We start from the raw sequence: 18553 nt of genomic DNA on the forward strand, positions 1-18553 counted from the left end.
CCGGGCGCCGGTGGCTCACGGCCTGTAAGCCTAGCTACTCAGGAGGCTTAGTAAGACAGGAGGATCCCGGTTCGAAGTCAGCCTGAGTGAAAAAGGTAAGGGCGGAAAATTAAGGGACAGCACCTAGACCCGGAGTTCAAGCCCTAATACCGAACAAAACAAAAATCAACCCCAAGCCCTGCAAGATCTTAGGCCTAGCTCCTAAAGACCAAAAACCAAGGCAGGCCACCGGCCAGAAACCATCTGCCCGACTCCAAGATGGAGCTTACGGCGACTGCCAGGTGCCAAGATGGCGGCCGAGCTCGCGCCTGCGCGCTCGGCCTGCCTCGTCCCCGCCCCTATTCCCGCGTCGGGAGCGCGACCCCGTCCTGGTGCGCGGTTTGTCTTCGGTCTGGGTGGCGGTTGGGGGAGGTCCTGGTCACCGGCCGCCCCGCGCCATGAGGCTTTTCTGCGGGTGGCAGGTGCTGCTGTGGGTGCTGGGGCTTCCTGCCCGCGGCCTGGAGGGTGAGTGAGGCCGGGGGAATGCGGGGGAATGGCGGGATGCGGGGTGGGGGGTGGGGCCGCGGGGAGGCTGGGCTTCGCCCCACCCCGCCTCCCCTCTCGCATCCGGCTTCCCCGGGCGCCGGGGCTCAGTGGCCCGGCCCGGCCCGGCCCCCTCGCCAGGCCGAGTTCAGCCGCTTCGGTCAGGAGGGCATTGTGCCTGAGCGCCCGCGGAGGCCTGGCCTCGTCCTCCCGCATTGTGGCCTCGTGAGCAGCGGGAGCGTTTCACAGGTGACCCCCACGATGAGCCGTCTAAGCCGGCACATCCGGAACAATGGCAGAATGGCAGAGCTCCCTCCACCCCCAACCCCCCCCCCCCCCCCCCCCGCCGGGCTTCCCAAGTCCTCGCAAGAATCTGCCGTGCCGGACCCCACGGAAGGGCAGGCCAGACAGACACCCCGAGACCCCGACGTCCACCAGGCCGTGGACGGAGGGCCGAGGGCCTGCTCCTTCCTCCTCCTCAGGTCCTGTTAAAATCCAGACCCTCCTAGATCTTTGCTTTCCCTGGGATGTGCCAGCAAGAGGCTGAGCAGCAGATTTCTGAGTGTGGAGATAAGCAGTAACACAGCATTAGTGAAAACATTCACTGAGCGCTAGGAACTGAGCATCAGGTATTTTGTGCAGGTGGTATGTGTCTGCATGTACACACACACACCATACACACACACAAACACACACCATACACACACACACACACACACACACACACACACCAGTACTGGGGCTTGAACTGACAGCCTGGGCACTGTACCTGAACTTTTTCCCTCCCATCTATTGCCTCTACTTCTTGAGCCTTAACTCCACTTCTGACTTTTTGGTGGTTAACTAGAGAGAAGAATCTCACAGACTTTCCTAGTCAGGCTGGCTTTAAACCCCAATCCTTAGATCTCAGCCTCCTGCATAGCTAGAATTACAGGTGTGAGCCAACAGTACTTGACTCCTAGTTCTGGCTTTTTCTTGGTAAATTGGTGATAGTCTCATTTGTCTGCCTGAACTGGCTTCTAACTGGTCTGAGCAGGTGGATTGAACCCAGTACCTCATGCATGGTAGGCAAGCACTCTACCACTAAATCACATTCCCAACCCCAGTTTTTGTATGTCTTAAGAAGTATTTATTTCATCTTTTTTTTCCTTCTTGGTTGGTCATGGGGCTTGAACTCAGGACTGTGGCACTGTCCCTGAGCTCTTTTGCTCAAGGCTAGTGTTCTGCCACTTTGAGCAATCGAGCCACTTCTGTTTGAGTGGTTAATTGGAGACAAGTCTCTCTGGGCTGGCTTCGAACCATGATTCTAAGATCTCAGCCTCCTGAGTAGCTAGGATCACAGGCCTGAACCACTGGCACCTAGCTTCATCTTTGATTTTTGAAAGGTAATTTTTTATGGGTATAAAAATTCTAGATCAATAGTTCATTGTTATTTTTGTGGTATCGGGATTTGAACTCAGGGCCTTGCACTTGCTAGGTAAGCATTTGCTTACAGTTCATAAAATTTTTTTTTTCCTTTCAGGACTTTAAAGATTCTGCTTTTGCTTGCATTGTGTCCACTGAGGAATCTGCTCTTTCCTTATCTTTTTTCCTCTATTCACAATATATCTTTTTTTTTTTTGCCTGGCTTCTTAGAAAATTTTCTTTTTGTCACTGGTTTGGAGCAGTTGATTATGGTGTGCTTTGGTGTAGTTTGCTTAGTGTGTTGCTTGTTGAGCTGTTTGGTTCTATGAGTTTATGGTTTTGGGCTTCTGTTTCTTCAAAAAAAAATTTTTTTTGCCAGTCTTGGAGTTTGAACTCAGGGCCTGAGCACTGTCCCTGGCTTCTTTTTGCTCAAGCCTAGCACTCTACCACTTGAGCCACAGCACCACTTCTAGCCTTTTCTATATATGTGGTTCTGAGGAATCGAACCCAGGGCTTCATGTATAGAGGCAAGCACTCTTGCCACTAGGCCATATCCTCAGCTCCTCAATACTCTTAATTCACGCTATGGTGACCTGCTGTTGACATGCAAGACTGGTGTTCCACAGCCACCTGGTGAGCTTTCTCGAGACAGCCTATGCATTTTACTGTGGTGAGGGCCAGTGCTGCCTTGGTGAGAGCTGGCAGGCAGTAGTCATACCGTGGGAGGGAGTCTTGGTGATAGCTAACTTGGCATACTCAACTGCCTATTACTCTGATGAGCATTTTGCCCAAGATCCACCTTGTGGCTCCATGGTGGGAAGAAAGGCCTGTAGGCATCTCCTGTCATTTTTGAGAGGCAGCAGGCAGATCAGAGCCCAGCTGTCAGAGGCTTCTGGAAGGAGTTGCAGGCCAAGCCTCCTCCCACTGCTTTTCCCCAGGCCCATTCTGGAGTAGCAGTCAGAGGCTGTGTGCCATCCTGCATTGCACAGAGCTGCTCTGTGCCAGAGGGTCACCTGTCCAGGGGTGTGGAGACCAGCATAGGGTTGTCCTGATGTGGGCAGGTGCACCATCCTCCTACGCATAAAGCCATTATGTCTTGGAGTATTCTAGTAAGGAACACCCTCCCTCCCCCCCATCTCTTTCTTTTTTTTGGTCTGTTTTGGGGCTTGAACTTTGGGCCTGGGTGCTGTTCCTGAGCTCTTAAGCTCAAGGCTAGTGCTCTACCACTTGAGCCATAGCTCCACTTCTGGTTTTCTGGCAGTTTATTGGAGATAACAGTCTGAAGGACTTTTCCTGCCTGGGGTGGCTTTGTTTTTATTTTTGTTTATTTTGCCAGTTCTGGGTCATGAACTCAGCGCCTGGGCACCATTCCTGGCTTCTTTTTGCTCAAGGCTAGCACTCTGCCACTTGAGCCACAGCGCCACTTCCGGCTTTTTATATGTATGTGGTAATGAGGAATCGAACCTAGGGCTTTATAAATACAAGGCAAGCACTTTACTGCTAAGCCACATTCCCAGCTCTTGGGCTGACTTTGGACCTCGATCCTCAGATCTCAGCCCCCTGAGTAGCTGGCATTACAGGCGGGAGCTACAAGTTCACTTTCTAACGGGGTGTCTGCACCCCCTGGCCACAGGGGGTCGGGTGAGGCTGTACATCTCTGTATGCTTTATAGGCATCCATCTGTACCCTGTAGCTGTCTTTTGGCCTGGACAGTAGAGGGTGCCCTTTGTGGAGTCCCTGTATTCCCCATAGGGAAAGTTTGGGGTTCCTGGTCCCCCTGCTACACGTGATCGAACCCGCGGGCGCCTTGTAGTTGCAGGGGAACGCGGCCGCGTTTGGCCCGAGGAGCGGCCGGCCCGAGTGGGGGCCGGGCACCCGGGTGTGGAGCCCCTCGGGGCGGGCCAGGCCGGAGCCTCGGAAGGCGATGACCGTGGAGCACCCGGCGACGCTACGGGTACCTGCGGGGCCGGCGCCGAGGACTCGCGGTGCAGTGCCGAGGAGCGGCTCTTCTCGCTGGGCGCAGCTGGAGTTGCGCTACCCGACCGGGAGGAAGAGGATGAGCCCGAGCCGCCTGAGCCCCAGCCCGCCGCCCCCGACGACTCCAACAACACCGACAGCCTCAAGTCCCCCAAGGTGAACTGCGAGGAGAGCAACACCACGGGGCCCGAGAACGCCACCCTGAGAATCCTCAATGCCTCCCAGGTGGGTGAGCGTGTACCCCATAGTGCTCCTGTCCTCAGCACCCCCATAGTGCGCCCATCCCCCTCCAGCACCCTGCTAACGCCCTCAGCCCCCTCCAGCACCTCCATAACACTCTCAGCCCTCTCAAATACCCCAGCAATGCTCTCACCCCCCTCCAGCACCCTAGCAACACTTAGCCCCCTCCAGTACCCCAATAACACTCTCATCCCCCTCCAGCACCCCATAACACTCATCCCTCTCCAGCACCCCAGTAACACTCATTCCCCTCCAGTACCCCAGCAATGCTCTCACCCCCTAGCAACTCAACTATATTCTTATCCTCCTCCAGCACCCCAATTATGCTCCTTTCCTCCTTTAGCACCCCAGTAATTCTCTCATTGAACAAGGGTGCCATCTGTGCCACGTCCCAAGCCATGGGTGGCCCTGAAGGCTGCCACAGAGAAAACTGCTGTGCTCTCCAAGATGCTGACAGGAAAGAGGAAATAGGGCTACAACCCACCAGGCTTTCCAGAAGCTTAGGGTGGCCATTCATGACTGCAATCCCAGCAGCCTGGAGACAGGTTGGAGGACCAGGTGTTCCAGGCCTGTCTGGGCCACTTGGGAGCTGCTGCTTGAAAAAGAAAAAAAAAATTTTAAGTGACAAAAAGTTAGCAGCTAATCCTCCTTGGGACAATCTTAGCATCAGGGCTCCAGATCATGACCTGCTCTGGGTTTGAAGCTCAGCACTGAAATAAACAATGGACTCTTTCTTGTTTCAAAGGAGGTAGTTATTGCAGAGGCAACACAAACGTAATAGAATAGAGCTGTGGTGGGCACGTGTAGTCCCAGCTCCTTGTCAGCTGAGAATTCTGCCAATTGAGCTACATTGTCAGCCCTGTCCTCAGCCTGGGAGGCTGAGACTAGAGGATTTCCTGACCCTATGACCAGGATGAGCAACATAGACCATCATGCCTCCTGGCACTCTCTTCCACCCCCCAACAAAAGTATATGGAGGGGCTGGGAATATGGCCTAGTGGCAAGAGTGCTTGCCTCGTATACACGAAGTCCTCGGTTCTGGGTTCGATTCCTCAGCACCACACAAGAAGTAGCACTGTGGCTCAAGTGGCAGAGTGCCAGTCTTGAACAAAAAGAAGCCAGGGACAGTGCTCAGGCCCTGAGTCCAAGCCCCAGGACTGGCAAAAAAGCAAAACAAAACAAAAAAAGTATCTGGAAAACTAAAATTATAATTTAGCATTACTTATATTAGTGCCTCTGGAAAATAAGCTGTATAGATGACAAGTTTCCACTTCCTCTATAGAACCAGGATTTGTTCTAGAGTGAGAGTTGAGGCCACTGACCCAAACCCAGCCATTGATTTCCAGGTAGCTGGATAGTGATCTCACAGGAAGTTCTGGAATTTCTACAGAGGATGGGGTATGTTTATTGCACCAAGCTCCTTCAGGGCCGGGGTGTCAGCCTGGATTCCTGTCGCCTCCTGGATGTCCATGTCATGGAGGACTGCTTTGCCATGTCACATAGGCTGGGACAGTCAGTAACAGTTTGAATAGCTGGTGGATGAGATGGTGCACTGTGAAGTGTACTAACCTTTGCTTGGCGCTTGGCTGCTGGCCACTTGATGGTAGTTTGAGAAGCATAATGCTCCAAATGCCATTTGAGATTTTTAATGTGCTGGTTTTGCTACTGTAACAAAATGGTTTTAAGTTCAGCTTGTTGGAGGCTTTGGGCCAAGGTCAAGTGGCCCGTCACTTTTGGGCCCGTAGCAAGGCTGACCTGCCGTGGGAACTTGGGGCAAATGAGGCCCTCATGTCCTGGGGAGCCGGGAGTCAAAGGAGAATGTGGCGATCAGGGTCTCACCACAGTCCTTCAGCAGTGCACCCACTGACCTGAGGCCTCCCTCTAGGTCTTATCGCCCAAAGGCTACTCACTTCTGGTAGCACCAAGACTGAGCTCATGCCAGACTCTCAACAGGAGAGCCTGGGGGGCATCTAAAAACCTAGTGAATTATGACAAATGGTATTATTAGGCAAGCCCAGAGGTAAGTTCTTCCTTTGTTTCATACTACTTTTTTGCTGATGCGTAGGGGTTCATATGGGTCAAATTACCAGAGTCGTTGGGCCTCTCTCATGTGTTCTCCCTCTTCCTGCCCGCTGCAGTGCCTCTTCCTAGGGGAATGGCTTTCCACAGCATGTGCACACTTAATGCTCACTTTAACACTTGTTTCTTCCTTCTACCCCAGGACCTTATGGATTTCTTGAACCCAAATGGCAGCGACTGCACCCTGGTCCTGTTCTACACCCCCTGGTGCCGGTTCTCAGCTAGTCTGGCCCCTCATTTTAATTCATTGCCCCGGGCATTTCCAACCCTTCACTTTTTGGCACTGGATGCATCTCGGCACAGCAGGTATCTTCCCTTGGGGCTGGGTCTCCTCCTCTTGGCTCATGGCTGCAGTTAGGTGGGAAGTTAGGAGGGGAGGTGGTGGGCAAGAGCTTGGCAGTGGGACAGGTGGGAGGGAAAGGCAAGTGAGAGCAGTGCTGAGTGTGACTAGTCAGGAGCCTGGGGCATCACCTCCTGGAAGCCCCTAATGAAATAGACCTGTTCTCTGTGGTGGACTTAAAGGTGGTGGTGCTGATGGCAGGGGAGGGTGGGAACCAGACTGAGCACAGCTGGTGACTGTAACATGCAGTCAGCCTCTGTGCACTCTTTTTCTGTATTTGTGTGAGAGTTCTTTTTTCTTATTTACATTTATTCTTGCCTGCATGTCCCATATGGACATTCAATAAGTTAGTGTATGATTTGGCCCTAGAAGTGACATACACTCTTGTCTTTTGCACTGCTGGCTGGGCTTTTGTCTTTTTTATTTTGGGAGGTGGGTAAGAAGGGGAGTCTCACTGTGCTGCTCAAGGTGGCTTTGAAACCTGAGGCTCAAGTGCTCCTCCTGTCAGCACCCTAACTAGCCAGGACCCCATCAGTCCACGACACCATGCCTGGCTTAGGGGAACTTTGTTCAGATGTTTTGTATTCCCCTATGATCTAGACTGTTCGGCATATTCCCACCCAAATGGTGAACTTCCTGGCCTGCATGTCAGGTCTTCTATTCCCTTGCCTCCGTTTACTCAACGAATTGCTACCATAAGTCAGTCTTTTTGAGGGATGGCCATTCTGAAGTTTGACATTTCTTATGTTACAAAAATAGACACAGTATGCTTTGTTCATGAATTAGAATGTTCTGGTCTGAGTTGTTTTGACAGTTAGGAACTTAAAACAGTGGAATAATTGGGTCACAAGTAGATCCATAAGAAAATAAAGCGACTCATTGCAGAACAGGAATGCCTCCTGCCCTGATGCACAAGGAAGGTCAGGGAAACTAAAAGCTGGAAGTCTGTTGGAAACCTCCTTAGGTCACATGAAACTGATCCTTTCTCCTGATTTTCAACCATTCTGACATGGTAATTGTAAGATATCTGCTGTCAACTTGGGTTTTTACTTCTTGGGTCTTCTTTCTTTTACAGCCTTTCTACCAGATTTGGCACCGTAGCCGTCCCTAACATTTTGTTATTTCAAGGAGCTAAACCAATGGCTAGATTTAATCATACAGATCGAACGCTGGAAACACTGAAAATATTCATCTTTAATCAGACAGGTATGTATAAATAATATGCTGAGAAGAAGATATATAGTTGAGTTTTTAAAAAGTACTGGGGTTGGCTGGGAATATGGCTTACTGGTAGAGTGCTTGCCTTGTATGCATGAAGCCCTGGGTTCAATTCCTCAGCACCACATAAACAGAAAAAGCTGGAAGTGGTACTGTGGTTCAAGTGGTAGAGTGTTAGCCTTGAGCAAAAAGAAGCCAGGGACAGTACTCAGGCCCTGAGTCCCTGCCCCAGGGCTGGCCTCAGGGCCTGTGTTAGCTACTCAGGTGCTCTATCACTCCAGTCATGTTTCCATCCCATTTCTGTGCTGGTTATATTGAGATAGGGTTCTAGTTTTTGCCTGGGATCTGGCACTTGGGCAGCGATCCTGTTACGTTTCCCACCATTGCTTGGCTGACAGGCATGTACCACCTTGCCCAGCTATTGGTTGAGAAGGAGTCCAGTGAACTTTTTGCCCCAGCTAGCCTCAAGCCACGATCCCCAGATCTCAGCCTCCTGAGTGCTGGGTGCTGTCCCTGAGCTTTTTCTCTCAAGCATAGTGGTCTACCACTTGACCACAGCTCTACTTACTGCTTTTTGGTGGTTAATTGGAGATAAGAGTCTCATAAACTTTCCTGCCCAGGATAACTTCAAACTATCGTTCCTCAAATCTCTGCCTCTTAATTAGCTAGGATGACAGGTGTGAGCCACTGGCATCCAGCTATGGTTACCTTTTCATGTTCATTTTGCACTTAAGTTTCATATTGACGGAGGAGTATGAAATCATATAACGAATCTTCACAAGGAACACCATTAGCCAGTACTCAGCAAGCAGTACAACAGGACTAATCTAACTTCAAGATAACCAGTCTTGGCTCTTAGCCTGGTGTTGCCCATGTTGAGCTTCCTGTGGCTGGAGGCATGTAGTATATATTCTTTGGTCTGGCTTATTTCATCTAGCTGTGCTTGAGGGATGCATCTGCCTTGTTGGATAGAGTCATTTTGTTCAATTTTGTTGCAGTGCTCTGTTTTCAGTCTGTTTGCAGGTGCTATTTACTTCATGTTTACCAGTGCTTAGAACCTTATTTACCTTTGTAAAAACTGGAACGTCATAAATGGATACTTCCTCTACTGGAGCACTCCATTCCTGGAACCTTCCATGCTTCTGTTGTGACAGCACAGCTATTTCTGAAGCATGCTCGAGGGAAGCTGGGGCCTGTGGAATCACTTAATAGTAAAGAACATAGAGCCAAGTTAGGCCACAGGGATGAGGGCTACCATGAAGTGGGTGGGTTTACCAAGTTTGGATTTGATTGGCATAGGGGAAGGGAAGCCTTTGTGTTTAGTGGTCCAGGAAAACCTGGAGCATGGACGAGATCTTGGAGCCCCACTATCTTCTGTGACCACCAATCCTAAGGGTGGCTGGCTGCTTGTGCCAACAGGTCTTTGAGTAACTAATATAAAAGCACTGTGAATTTAGCATCACTTAGCCCACTACTTCTGAGAGTAGCTTTATGAGTTATCTTCTGAACTTTGGTCTTGAGAGAACAAAAGGCAAGTCTCTAAGAATGAAAGCTCAGAGGAGCTCACAGAAATTCTTCAGTTATAGCTTTGAACAGCCAAATGGATTCCTGATTGCTCCTTTGATGTGGTGGGGAGAAAAGCAAGTCACAAATTACGATGACAAGCAGGTGAGATCTAACTTAGCTAGATGAATGTGGTGTTTGTTTTAGGATTGCATGTCATTTTGCATACTGTAATATGCACCCACTGAGGTGGGTGTGTTTTCTCTCTAAATGGAAACAATTGATTTTTCTTTCAGGTATAGAAGCCAAGAAAAATGTGGTGGTAACTCAAGCAGACCAAATAGGCCCTCTTCCCAGCACTTTGATAAAAACTGTGGACTGGTTGCTTGTGTTTTCCCTCTTCTTTTTAATTAGCTTTATTATGTATGCTACCATCCGAACTGAGAGCATTCGATGGCTGATTCCAGGACAAGAGCAGGAACATGTGGAGTAGCAATGGGCCTACTGGAGAAATTGAAGTGATGAGGAATTTCCGTCCTTTGTCTCAGAAACTACTGCTATGGTTTCTCCTGTGAACTGCTGACTTACAACTTGAGTCACATTAAAAGAATCATGTATTTGCTGACTACTACTGAATGGGTAAAAGAATATTGAAACTGGTGTTTTAACTAGTATTGCAATAAGAAATATAAAGATATTGATTAGAATTTACTGTTCTTGTTTATACTACTTGAACACAGTCTGATAGTTTGAACAGTCCAGTTTGAAATGCGAAGATGTATTTTGGTAGAAAATGAGGAGAATGACACTATGGTTCTAGATAGAAGGCAGAAATAAGAATTTCAGATTACAATTTTTTTTTTGTCTGTGTGCCAGTACTGGGTCTTGAACTCAGGTGGGTGCTGTTCCTTAGCTTTTGTACTCAGGGCTGGTGCCCTACCTCTTGAGCCACAGCTTCACTTCCACCATTTTTGATCATTAACTGGAGGAAGAATCTCACAGACTTTCCTGCCTGGGCTGGCATCAAACCACAATGCTCAGATCTCAGCCTCATGATTAGTTAGGATTACAAGTATGAGCCACCAGTGCCTAGCCAGATTACAGTTTTATAAAAGACTTAGCTCCTCTTGTACATCCAAGAAGGCAAGTTTCCTGCCTTGTGTTTCTGTTTCCCTTTTAGAGTCAATAAACAGGAATTTGTTGAACCTTAAAACTCTTGTGTTTGGATCCAGAGGAAGTCAGAACATAGTTCCTGCCTAATCTACTTCAGAGTAAAAATGACATGTAATCCATAGAAACTTTTTGAAAGACTGTTCCTTATACTTAGGTACAAAATAGTTGGCTATCTAATGACAAATGACTAGTATACCACTACATTATAGTAATGAAATGTGTCTTTCCTTAGATGCTCTAGGTTTTACAGAAATAGAACCTTCTATTGATGAGTCCTCTCAATATTACATGAGGGAGAGTTTTCAGCTTTACATGTCATGCTGCACACAGCCATGGTGGGATGTCTACTGGCAGGAGGGCAGTGTGACTCAGAATGGCACCATGTCCACTTTACAAACGAGCAAGCTAAGTGACTTGCCTAGGCATGTTACCCAGGCAATAAGCAGTAAGTAGGTGAAGCTGGGATCTGAACCTTCTCATGTATGTATACCCACAAGGACAAGTCTAAGAAAAGGAAAAAGCCCTCAGCAGTATCCTCTCGCATTATCTTCCTGTGAGTTCCTGCTACTGTCTCAGTGCTTTGCCTATGCTGTTTGTCCTGTCCATACCACAACCCTGTAAGAGCAATACTATTAAATATCCTCATGGGGGAACAGAGGCCCAGATAACTTGTTCTTGGTCAAGCAGCTTTGAGTGGTGGGACCAAGCTGCAAACCTAGGCAATCTTTTTTTTGTTGTTGTTGATTGTGGGGCTTGAACTCAGAGCCTGGGCACTGTCCTTGAGCTCTTATTATTATTATTATTATTATTTTTTTTGCCATTCCTGGGGCTTGGACTCAGGGCCTGAGCACTGTCCCTGGCTTCTTTTTGCTCAAGGCTAGCACTCTTCCACTTGAGCCACAGCGCCACTTCTGGCCATTTTCTGTATATGTGGTGCTTGGGAATTGAACCCAGGGCCTCATGTATACGAGGCAAGCACTCTTGCCACTAGGCCATATCCCCAGCCCCTGTCCTTGAGCTCTTTTGGTCAAGGCAGAGCCACTTCCAGTTTTCTGGTGGTTAATTGGAGATAGGAATCTCACAGCCTTTTCTGCCCACACTGGCTTTGAACCGTGGTCCTCAGATGTCAGCCTGAGTAGCTAGGATGACAGGCATGAGCCACTGGTACCTGGTTAACCTAAACATTCTTATTCCAGAACTTCCAAGTGGAATGGCAGCATGAATTACTTTGCCAGACTGTCCAGTTAATTTATCTCTAGTCTATAGTCTTTCTCCTCTGTTCTAGTCAATAATGTTCTAATTCTCTAGTCCATAGTCTTTCTCCTTTGTGTTCTAGTCAATATTCTAATTTAGTACCTTGAGTTTTCTTTAAAAATGTATGGTTAATTCTGTCCCTCCCCCCCCCTTTCTGGGGCTTGGTCTCTGGGCTTGAGCACTTTACAGGCTTGCTTTTGCTCAAGGCTAGCACTCTACCACTTGAGCCATAGTGCCACTTCTGGCTTTTTGTATTTATCCGTGGTACTGAGTTTGAGGCCAACTTAGTATACACACAAACACTAAGCTCCTGTGCCAAAAACCAAGAGAGAACGAAAGGGGGGATTTAGCCAAAAAGTTTCAGTAGATTAATTAGGGCCCAAGGACCCTCAAGAATATCTTGGAGTGGAAGGTGAGGCTGGTTTGTCTGGCTGAGACCAGACAGCAGAAAATGCAAGATTAAAAAACAAACACCTACAGAACATAGAATGTCTTAGTTCCTTGCAACCTCGACCAGGGAGGCGGCAGTACTACTGAAGACAAACTTCCTTGAGAAGTTTCAGGTTTGCTGCCTGCAGGGACTGACTCCTCCCCTTCCTCATTTGCACACTACTGTCACCAGGAGTGAGAGGACAGGCCTTGCCGCCTACTTCCACGGAAATCGGGCCACGAGAGCTTCGACATCGGCTGCAACCTTGCCTGTAAGGCAACGCGCTCGGAGAGTCAACGCGCACACGTGTACTCCACGTGGAAGGCGCGCGGAACGGCGTGTCAGAGTCTGCGCCTGCGCTCCCCCCACCCCTGCGCATGCTGATGACGCAGCTCTTCCGGAAGCGCAGCGGGCCGCTGTTGGCACCTCGGCATCTCACCGAGGCCGACGCCGGCACCGTCATGTGGCGGGTCACTGGTTCGCTACTCTTGAGTGCTCATTTACCCACCGGGGGTGCGGGAGCCGCCGCCAGGGAGGCCGCGGCGGGGCGGAACCTGCGGTGGGGCGGGGTGCTTCCGGCGCGCGCAGTGACCCCGCGGTGACCTCCCAGGCGGGAGAGCGGCGGGGCCGGCAGCGCGCCGGATAGCGCGCGGGGCGGCCCGCGGCGGGGTGATGGCGGTGGCGCTCGGGGCGCGGGGGGCGACGCGGCGGTGGCTGACGGCGCTGTGGGGACGGAGCCCGAGCCGGGCAGCCGCGGTGAGTGCCGAGCGCCCGCTGAGGCCGCGGGGGCGGGGCCGCGGTCGCGCGCGCCTTGGGCGGGGCCGCGCCTCTCTAGGCTTCGCGGTCCTCCCCGGCGTGAGGACTTGCGAACGCGAGAGGACCGGGCAGGGTTTTGCTTAAACAACAAAAAGTAAATATGGGCTGGGCGCCGGTGGCCCACGCCTGTCATCCCAGCTCCTCAGGATGCTGAGAACTGAGGATAGCGGGTTCGAAGCCAACCCGGGAGTGAAAATCTGTGAGCCACTGATCTCCAGTTTCTGAGCAAAAAGACGGGGAGTGGAACGCCAGCCTTGAGCACAGAAGCTCAGGGACAGCGCCCAGGCCCTGAGTTCAAGCACCAGGACCGACACACACAGTAAACAACAACCAAGTACGAAGATTAGTTGTGACACGGATGGAAGGTCACTTGACTGACTTGTTTTGCTGCTGAGCTCTTGCAGGCGCTAGTGATAAATCATCTCCCTTTTTTGGTGGGTGACACACATACCTTTTGCTTCCCTCTTCCCCGAGGTGTTCTGCTTTCCTGCTTTGGAAATTGGTTATTTTGGAGTTAATCGGGGAAAGTTTTGACGAGCAGAGCCACCTAGTGGAAACGTGTGGCATTGAACTTGCCAGTTCATTTAAAGGTGATGGTTAGTCCGTTTGACATTTCCTAGAAGAAACTCAAAGTAGCTCTGTGGCAGTGGGGCTCTGGTGACTCACACCTGTAATCCTAGCTACCCTGAAGGCTGAGAAGTGAAGATCATTGTTCAAAAGGCAGCCCAAGTAGAAAAGGTTGCAAGACTTTGATCTCCAATTAGCCATGGAAAAGCTGGAAGTAAGGCTGTTAGTCAAGTGGTAGCACTCTAGACTTGAGGAGAAAAGGTCACAGATAGCGCCCAGGTCCTGAGTTTTAACAACAGGACTGGCATAAGGTACTGGTTAGTGATCACTTGAAATTTCCTAAAAGATAATGGTAGAAGATAAGCCTTTTGCTTTATGGCCATGAAGGTGGACAAGATTTGGCATATCTCGAGACCCAGGTACTAGTGATCAAGTAAAATTATTCTCTCAGGGAACAGACTTGGTTTGCAGGCTTCCATGTACCAGGTTCTCTGGGAGTCTTCACGGTTTAGAGCTTTAAACCTTTTAGAAAATCTTGGCAGATAGGCACAGTAACATCCCCACTATAGACATGAAGACTGGGATTCAAGAGACCAAGTTCATCCCACACAGACAGTCACAAAGTCCTTGAAGCAAGTTCATACTCTGTAGATCCTGTGTTTTCCTTTACAAGCAGATTACCCTGAAGGCTCCCGCTGAGGTTGGGCCCTCAAGGGGACTGTTGCTGTGAGGTAGACGAAGTGGCTCTGTTTTCATCCTGGACATAAGTCTTGCTGCTGACATCTTTGAGGAGCTCTGTCTGCAGTTGATCTCAGTGGGAATGTTTGTGGCCCAGCAGGAGCCAGACAGCTCCAAGGGCCTTGCATGACCTCCAGGAGACTGCTGCATAATCTACTGACCCTTCAGTGCTTGCCTTTGTAGTTTCCTAGTATGGACAAAAGCAATTTTCTGTTTCTTTTCTACAGTTTCTCTCTCTTTTTTTTTGGTCTGAAACCGGGGACTAGAACTTGGTACTTTCACTCATTGGCTGGTGCTCTCCCGACTGAGCCATGCCTCCAACCCCTGAGTTGACTTAAATACTTAAAAGTACTTTAGTATATCTAAGTATGTCTAAATATAGAAGTATACTATGTCTAAATGCAAAAATGTTTGTATGAAGCATGAAGTTTAGCAAACATTTTAGATTATTTCCCGAGGCAGGCTTTTGTGTGACATTTTTCTAACTAGTTTTTGTTTTTTTTCCTTGTCAGTCATGGGGCTTGAACTCTGGGCCTGGCTGCTATCCCTGAGCTCTTCAACTCAAGGCTAGAGCTCTACCACTTCAGCCACAGTGCCACTTCCATTTTTCTGGTGGTTAATTGGAAATGAGTCTCACAGACTTTCCTGCCTAGGCTGGCTTTGAACCACAATCCTTAGATCTCAGCCTCCTGAGTAGCTAGGATTACAGGCATGAGCCACTGGTGCCTGGCTTAAGGACTAGTTTTTACAGCATTTTTTCTTTTTTTGGGGGGTGGTGGTGCTGGTATTGAGGCTTGAACTCAGAACCTTATGTTTATGCTTGCCTTTTCCTTCTCAAGGCTGGTGTTCTTTCACTTGAGCCATACCTCTACTTTTGCCCTTTTGCGGGTTCATTGACAAAGGTCTCAAGGACTTTTCAACCTAAGCTGGCTTTGACCTTCAATCTTCAGATCTCAGCCTCCTGCACAGCTAGAATTGAAGGTGTGAGCTCTCGACATCTGGGTCTACATCTTGTCTTAAGATGAAAGTTGTCTATTTAAAGAGTTTAAGCCTTTGCTGAGCACTGGTTTACACCTTTCATCCCAGCTATTCAGAGAATCTGAGGGTTGAAGTTTGAAGCCAGTCTGGACATGTAAGTCTCTAGGATTCTTCAGTTAATAAACCAGGAGTAGGGGCTGGGAATATAGCCTAGTGGTAGAATGCTTGCCTTGCATACATGAAGCCCTGGGTTTGATTCTTCAGCACCACATATATTAAAAAAAAAAAAGCCAGAAGTGGCGCTGTGGCTCAAGTGGTAGAGTGCTAGCTAGCCTTGAGCAAAAAGAAGTCAGGCCCTGAGTCCAGGCCCCAGGACTGGCAACAACAACAACAAAAAAAAACAAGCCACAGGAGTGGCAAAAACCCCAAAAACAAAACAAGTAGTGAGTGGGGAAGGTGGGAGAAAAATGACGGAGGAAGTAACAAGTTGGATAAGAAATTTACTCACTGCCTTATGTATGAAACTGTAACCCCTCTGTACATCACTTTGACAATAAATTAAAAAAAAAACACAAACCAGTGGAGATGTGGCTCAAGTGGTTAAACACCAGCCTTGAGCAAAAATGTGAGAGCATAAGGCCCAGTATCCGACCCCCCCCCCAAAAAAAAAAACCCAAAGAGTTTAAACCTCTTTATTTTCAGATCTGAACTGTTTTCTCCTCATAGTCTGCAGATGCACAGTGGCTGACAGCTGAGGAGAGGAACCAGGTTATACTTGATCTGAAAGCAGCAGGATGGTTGGAATTAAGTGAAAGAGACGCCATTTACAAGGAGTTCTCCTTCAAAAATTTTAATCAGGTAATTCTGGGTTCTTCTAGCACCAAGGCCTGTTCCCGTCACTGGAAGCTGTAACTGTCTCTGATTCTCATGGTTGTCTGGTCCCACATGGAGCGGGGTTCACGTCCTCCCTTTTCTCAAGAGTCCAGCGATGGGAGAACACGCTTGCTGACAGCCGCTCCTGCCCCACTGGGCAAGTCTCAGCTCTGGGAGAGGGGAAGCTTGTGTTACTTGTAAAGTCAGATTCGGAATCCACTGCTGCTTTGATGTGGTGTTAGTTAGAATATTTAAGTAACACTAAAAGAAGGTATGAATGAGGTGTTTTTTTTAAAAATATCTATCAGAAGGGGACATAAATGAAACACACACCGGCTTGACTGATTTCTTTCTTTCTTTCTTTTTTTCCTGGGCAGTTTAATAAAGTAATTTTTGTCTTTCTATAGTTGTATTATCTGTTTGTAAATCATCTCCTCAGCTTTATCTTCCTAGTGCCCTTCCTTTTCCCTAAGCCTGGTAGCCAGCCCTTGAAGCTTTTCTGAAAACCTGACCGCCCCTTTGGAGACTCAGCCTTTACTAAGCAACTTCCATTTGGGCCCTACCCTGCTTAGAGAGTCATCTCCCATGACTTAGCCTTCAGTGATTACTCCACTGCGTTTACGTAAGGTAAATGCTTTTGGCTATTTCATGTTTGTTCAGTGAGTTCAGTAATCCTTTGGACAGATTTATTGTTTTTATTTATGGTAGGTGTCAGCCTTTAGAAATGAGACCATGTTTGCTTAAATGACTGTCCATTGTGCCTGGCACAGTTCTGGGTCCAAACGGGCATTTGATAAATGTGGACATTGATTGCAGTGTTTGCTAGTTTCTACAGGGCGTGTGAGGACCAGATTTCCACTACAGAATCCCTTGGCCTGTTTTCCTAGTAAATGCCATTGGCTCCACCGAGCTGCCTGCCCCATTCTGTTTTCCATCCATCTGGCTGCCAGCCATCTGCTGTGATTCCCCAACTGCGAAGGAAACCCAGACTGCGCAGACTCCCTGTCCCCATTGCCCCACACCGCTCGACAGCTCTTGTCAGAGGCTTAGCACTCTGCGGCTGATGGCAGGGGATCCCCTTGGTACAGTAAGCTTTTGCATAGCTCTAGGTAGCATTTTCCAAGCTTATTAAAATTCTTACATGTGTACAGCTTGACTTCTTTAAGCCCAGGCTAATTTATTGGGCTTGAACATGTGGCTTAAAGTACTTGAGTGGTGTTGCCTCAGGCTTTGCCCATGAGTCAGTCCTGCAGCACCAAGCTAGCCCAGTGCTCCGGGCACTTTCAGAAATGGGAACAGGGGAAGCTGAGTAGAGCTTCCTTGGTGAGCTGTACTGTTCATTACTCCCTGGGACACTTCATGACCCAAGCTTTCCCTCCCTTGCACCTAGCTTTTAGGATAAAGAGGCAGCTGCCAAGAAACTCAGTTGGCAGCAGGGAAAATTTAGAGAAGCAGTGCTGAGATGCTGACTTGCAGTCAGTTTTCTTTTCCTTTTGTTTTTGGATCGGTCCTGGGGTTTGCACTCAGGGCCTGGGCTCTGTCTCTGAGTGTTTTTGCTCAAGGTTAGCTCTCTATTTGAGCCACAGCTCCACTTCTGTCTCTTTTGGTGGGTAACAGGAGATAAGAGTCCCATGGTCTTATCTGCTAGGAGTGTCTTTGAACCTTGATCTTCAGACCTCAGCCTCCTGAGCAGCTAGGATTACAGGAACCTGTTTGCTAGCAGGTTCCTGTGACTTCTGCCTGTGCAGCGGCACTGGTGTTGTGAGGACTGTCATGGCCCGCTGGGCTAAAGTGACCAGGACACATTGCTGTGAGGGAGCACGCACCCTGTGGGGGAACGGTGGGGCATCTTGGGAGGGTGTTGGGAAGACTTACGATGATTTGGGGCCTTTGCTAGTGATTTTGGAAAGTTCTGAAGGAATCCATGCAGTTCTGTGATTCAGCATTTTAATAAATCTTACTTATGCAGAGAATTCACTAAAGTGGGGTCAAAGCTGAATTTGGATGGGGGAAAAGCAGTACTTAACTAGCTGGGAAATGTGAAGTGGCATTTTGTGGCTTGAACGAAGATTATATTTGGCTTATATTCAGAACTCATTAGAGCACTTTGCATTTATATATTTACTTATTTTTGTCGGTCGTGGGGCTTGAACTCTAGGCCTGGGCACTGTCCTTGAGCTCTTCAGCTCAAGGCTAGGAGCACTCTGTTTGTCCTGATTTATCAGAGTGGCCTCTGTCTGCTGTGGATGCTATGTGCAAAAAGTAAACACCAGCTGGTGTGGCCAGGTGCACTTGTAATCCAAGCCCTAGGGAGCTGAGGCTGGAGGATCTCAAGCTTGAGGCCAGCCTGGGCTACAGAGCAAGTTTAAGGCTAACCATGTCTGCATTAACAAATCTGAGACTCTCATCTCCAATTAACCACTAGAAAACCTGAGGTGGTG

General features: G+C 48.9%; 2 protein-coding genes across 2 annotated transcripts in view; both read left to right on the top strand.

Annotated features, from left to right (window-relative positions):
* The first annotated feature begins 390 nt into the window (after positions 1-390).
* On the top strand, positions 391-9990 carry Txndc15 (thioredoxin domain containing 15). The gene is made up of 5 exons (XM_048334399.1): positions 391-504; positions 3740-4128; positions 6365-6528; positions 7638-7768; positions 9580-9990. Exons 1-5 carry the CDS (start codon positions 438-440, stop codon positions 9774-9776), a joined length of 948 nt encoding a protein of 315 aa, XP_048190356.1. The 5' UTR covers positions 391-437; the 3' UTR covers positions 9777-9990.
* A 2822-nt stretch (positions 9991-12812) lies between these two features.
* Positions 12813-18553, top strand: part of Pcbd2 (pterin-4 alpha-carbinolamine dehydratase 2) — a 47577-nt gene continuing 41836 nt past the window's right edge. Inside the window, exons 1-2 of the mRNA XM_048334403.1 lie at positions 12813-12896; positions 15966-16097. Coding sequence (XP_048190360.1) covers positions 12813-12896; positions 15966-16097 — 216 coding nt within the window. The remainder of the gene's footprint in view (positions 12897-15965; positions 16098-18553) is intronic.

Source organism: Perognathus longimembris, chromosome 25 (genome assembly GCF_023159225.1).
Source record: "Perognathus longimembris pacificus isolate PPM17 chromosome 25, ASM2315922v1, whole genome shotgun sequence".
Taxonomy (NCBI): domain Eukaryota; kingdom Metazoa; phylum Chordata; class Mammalia; order Rodentia; family Heteromyidae; genus Perognathus; species Perognathus longimembris.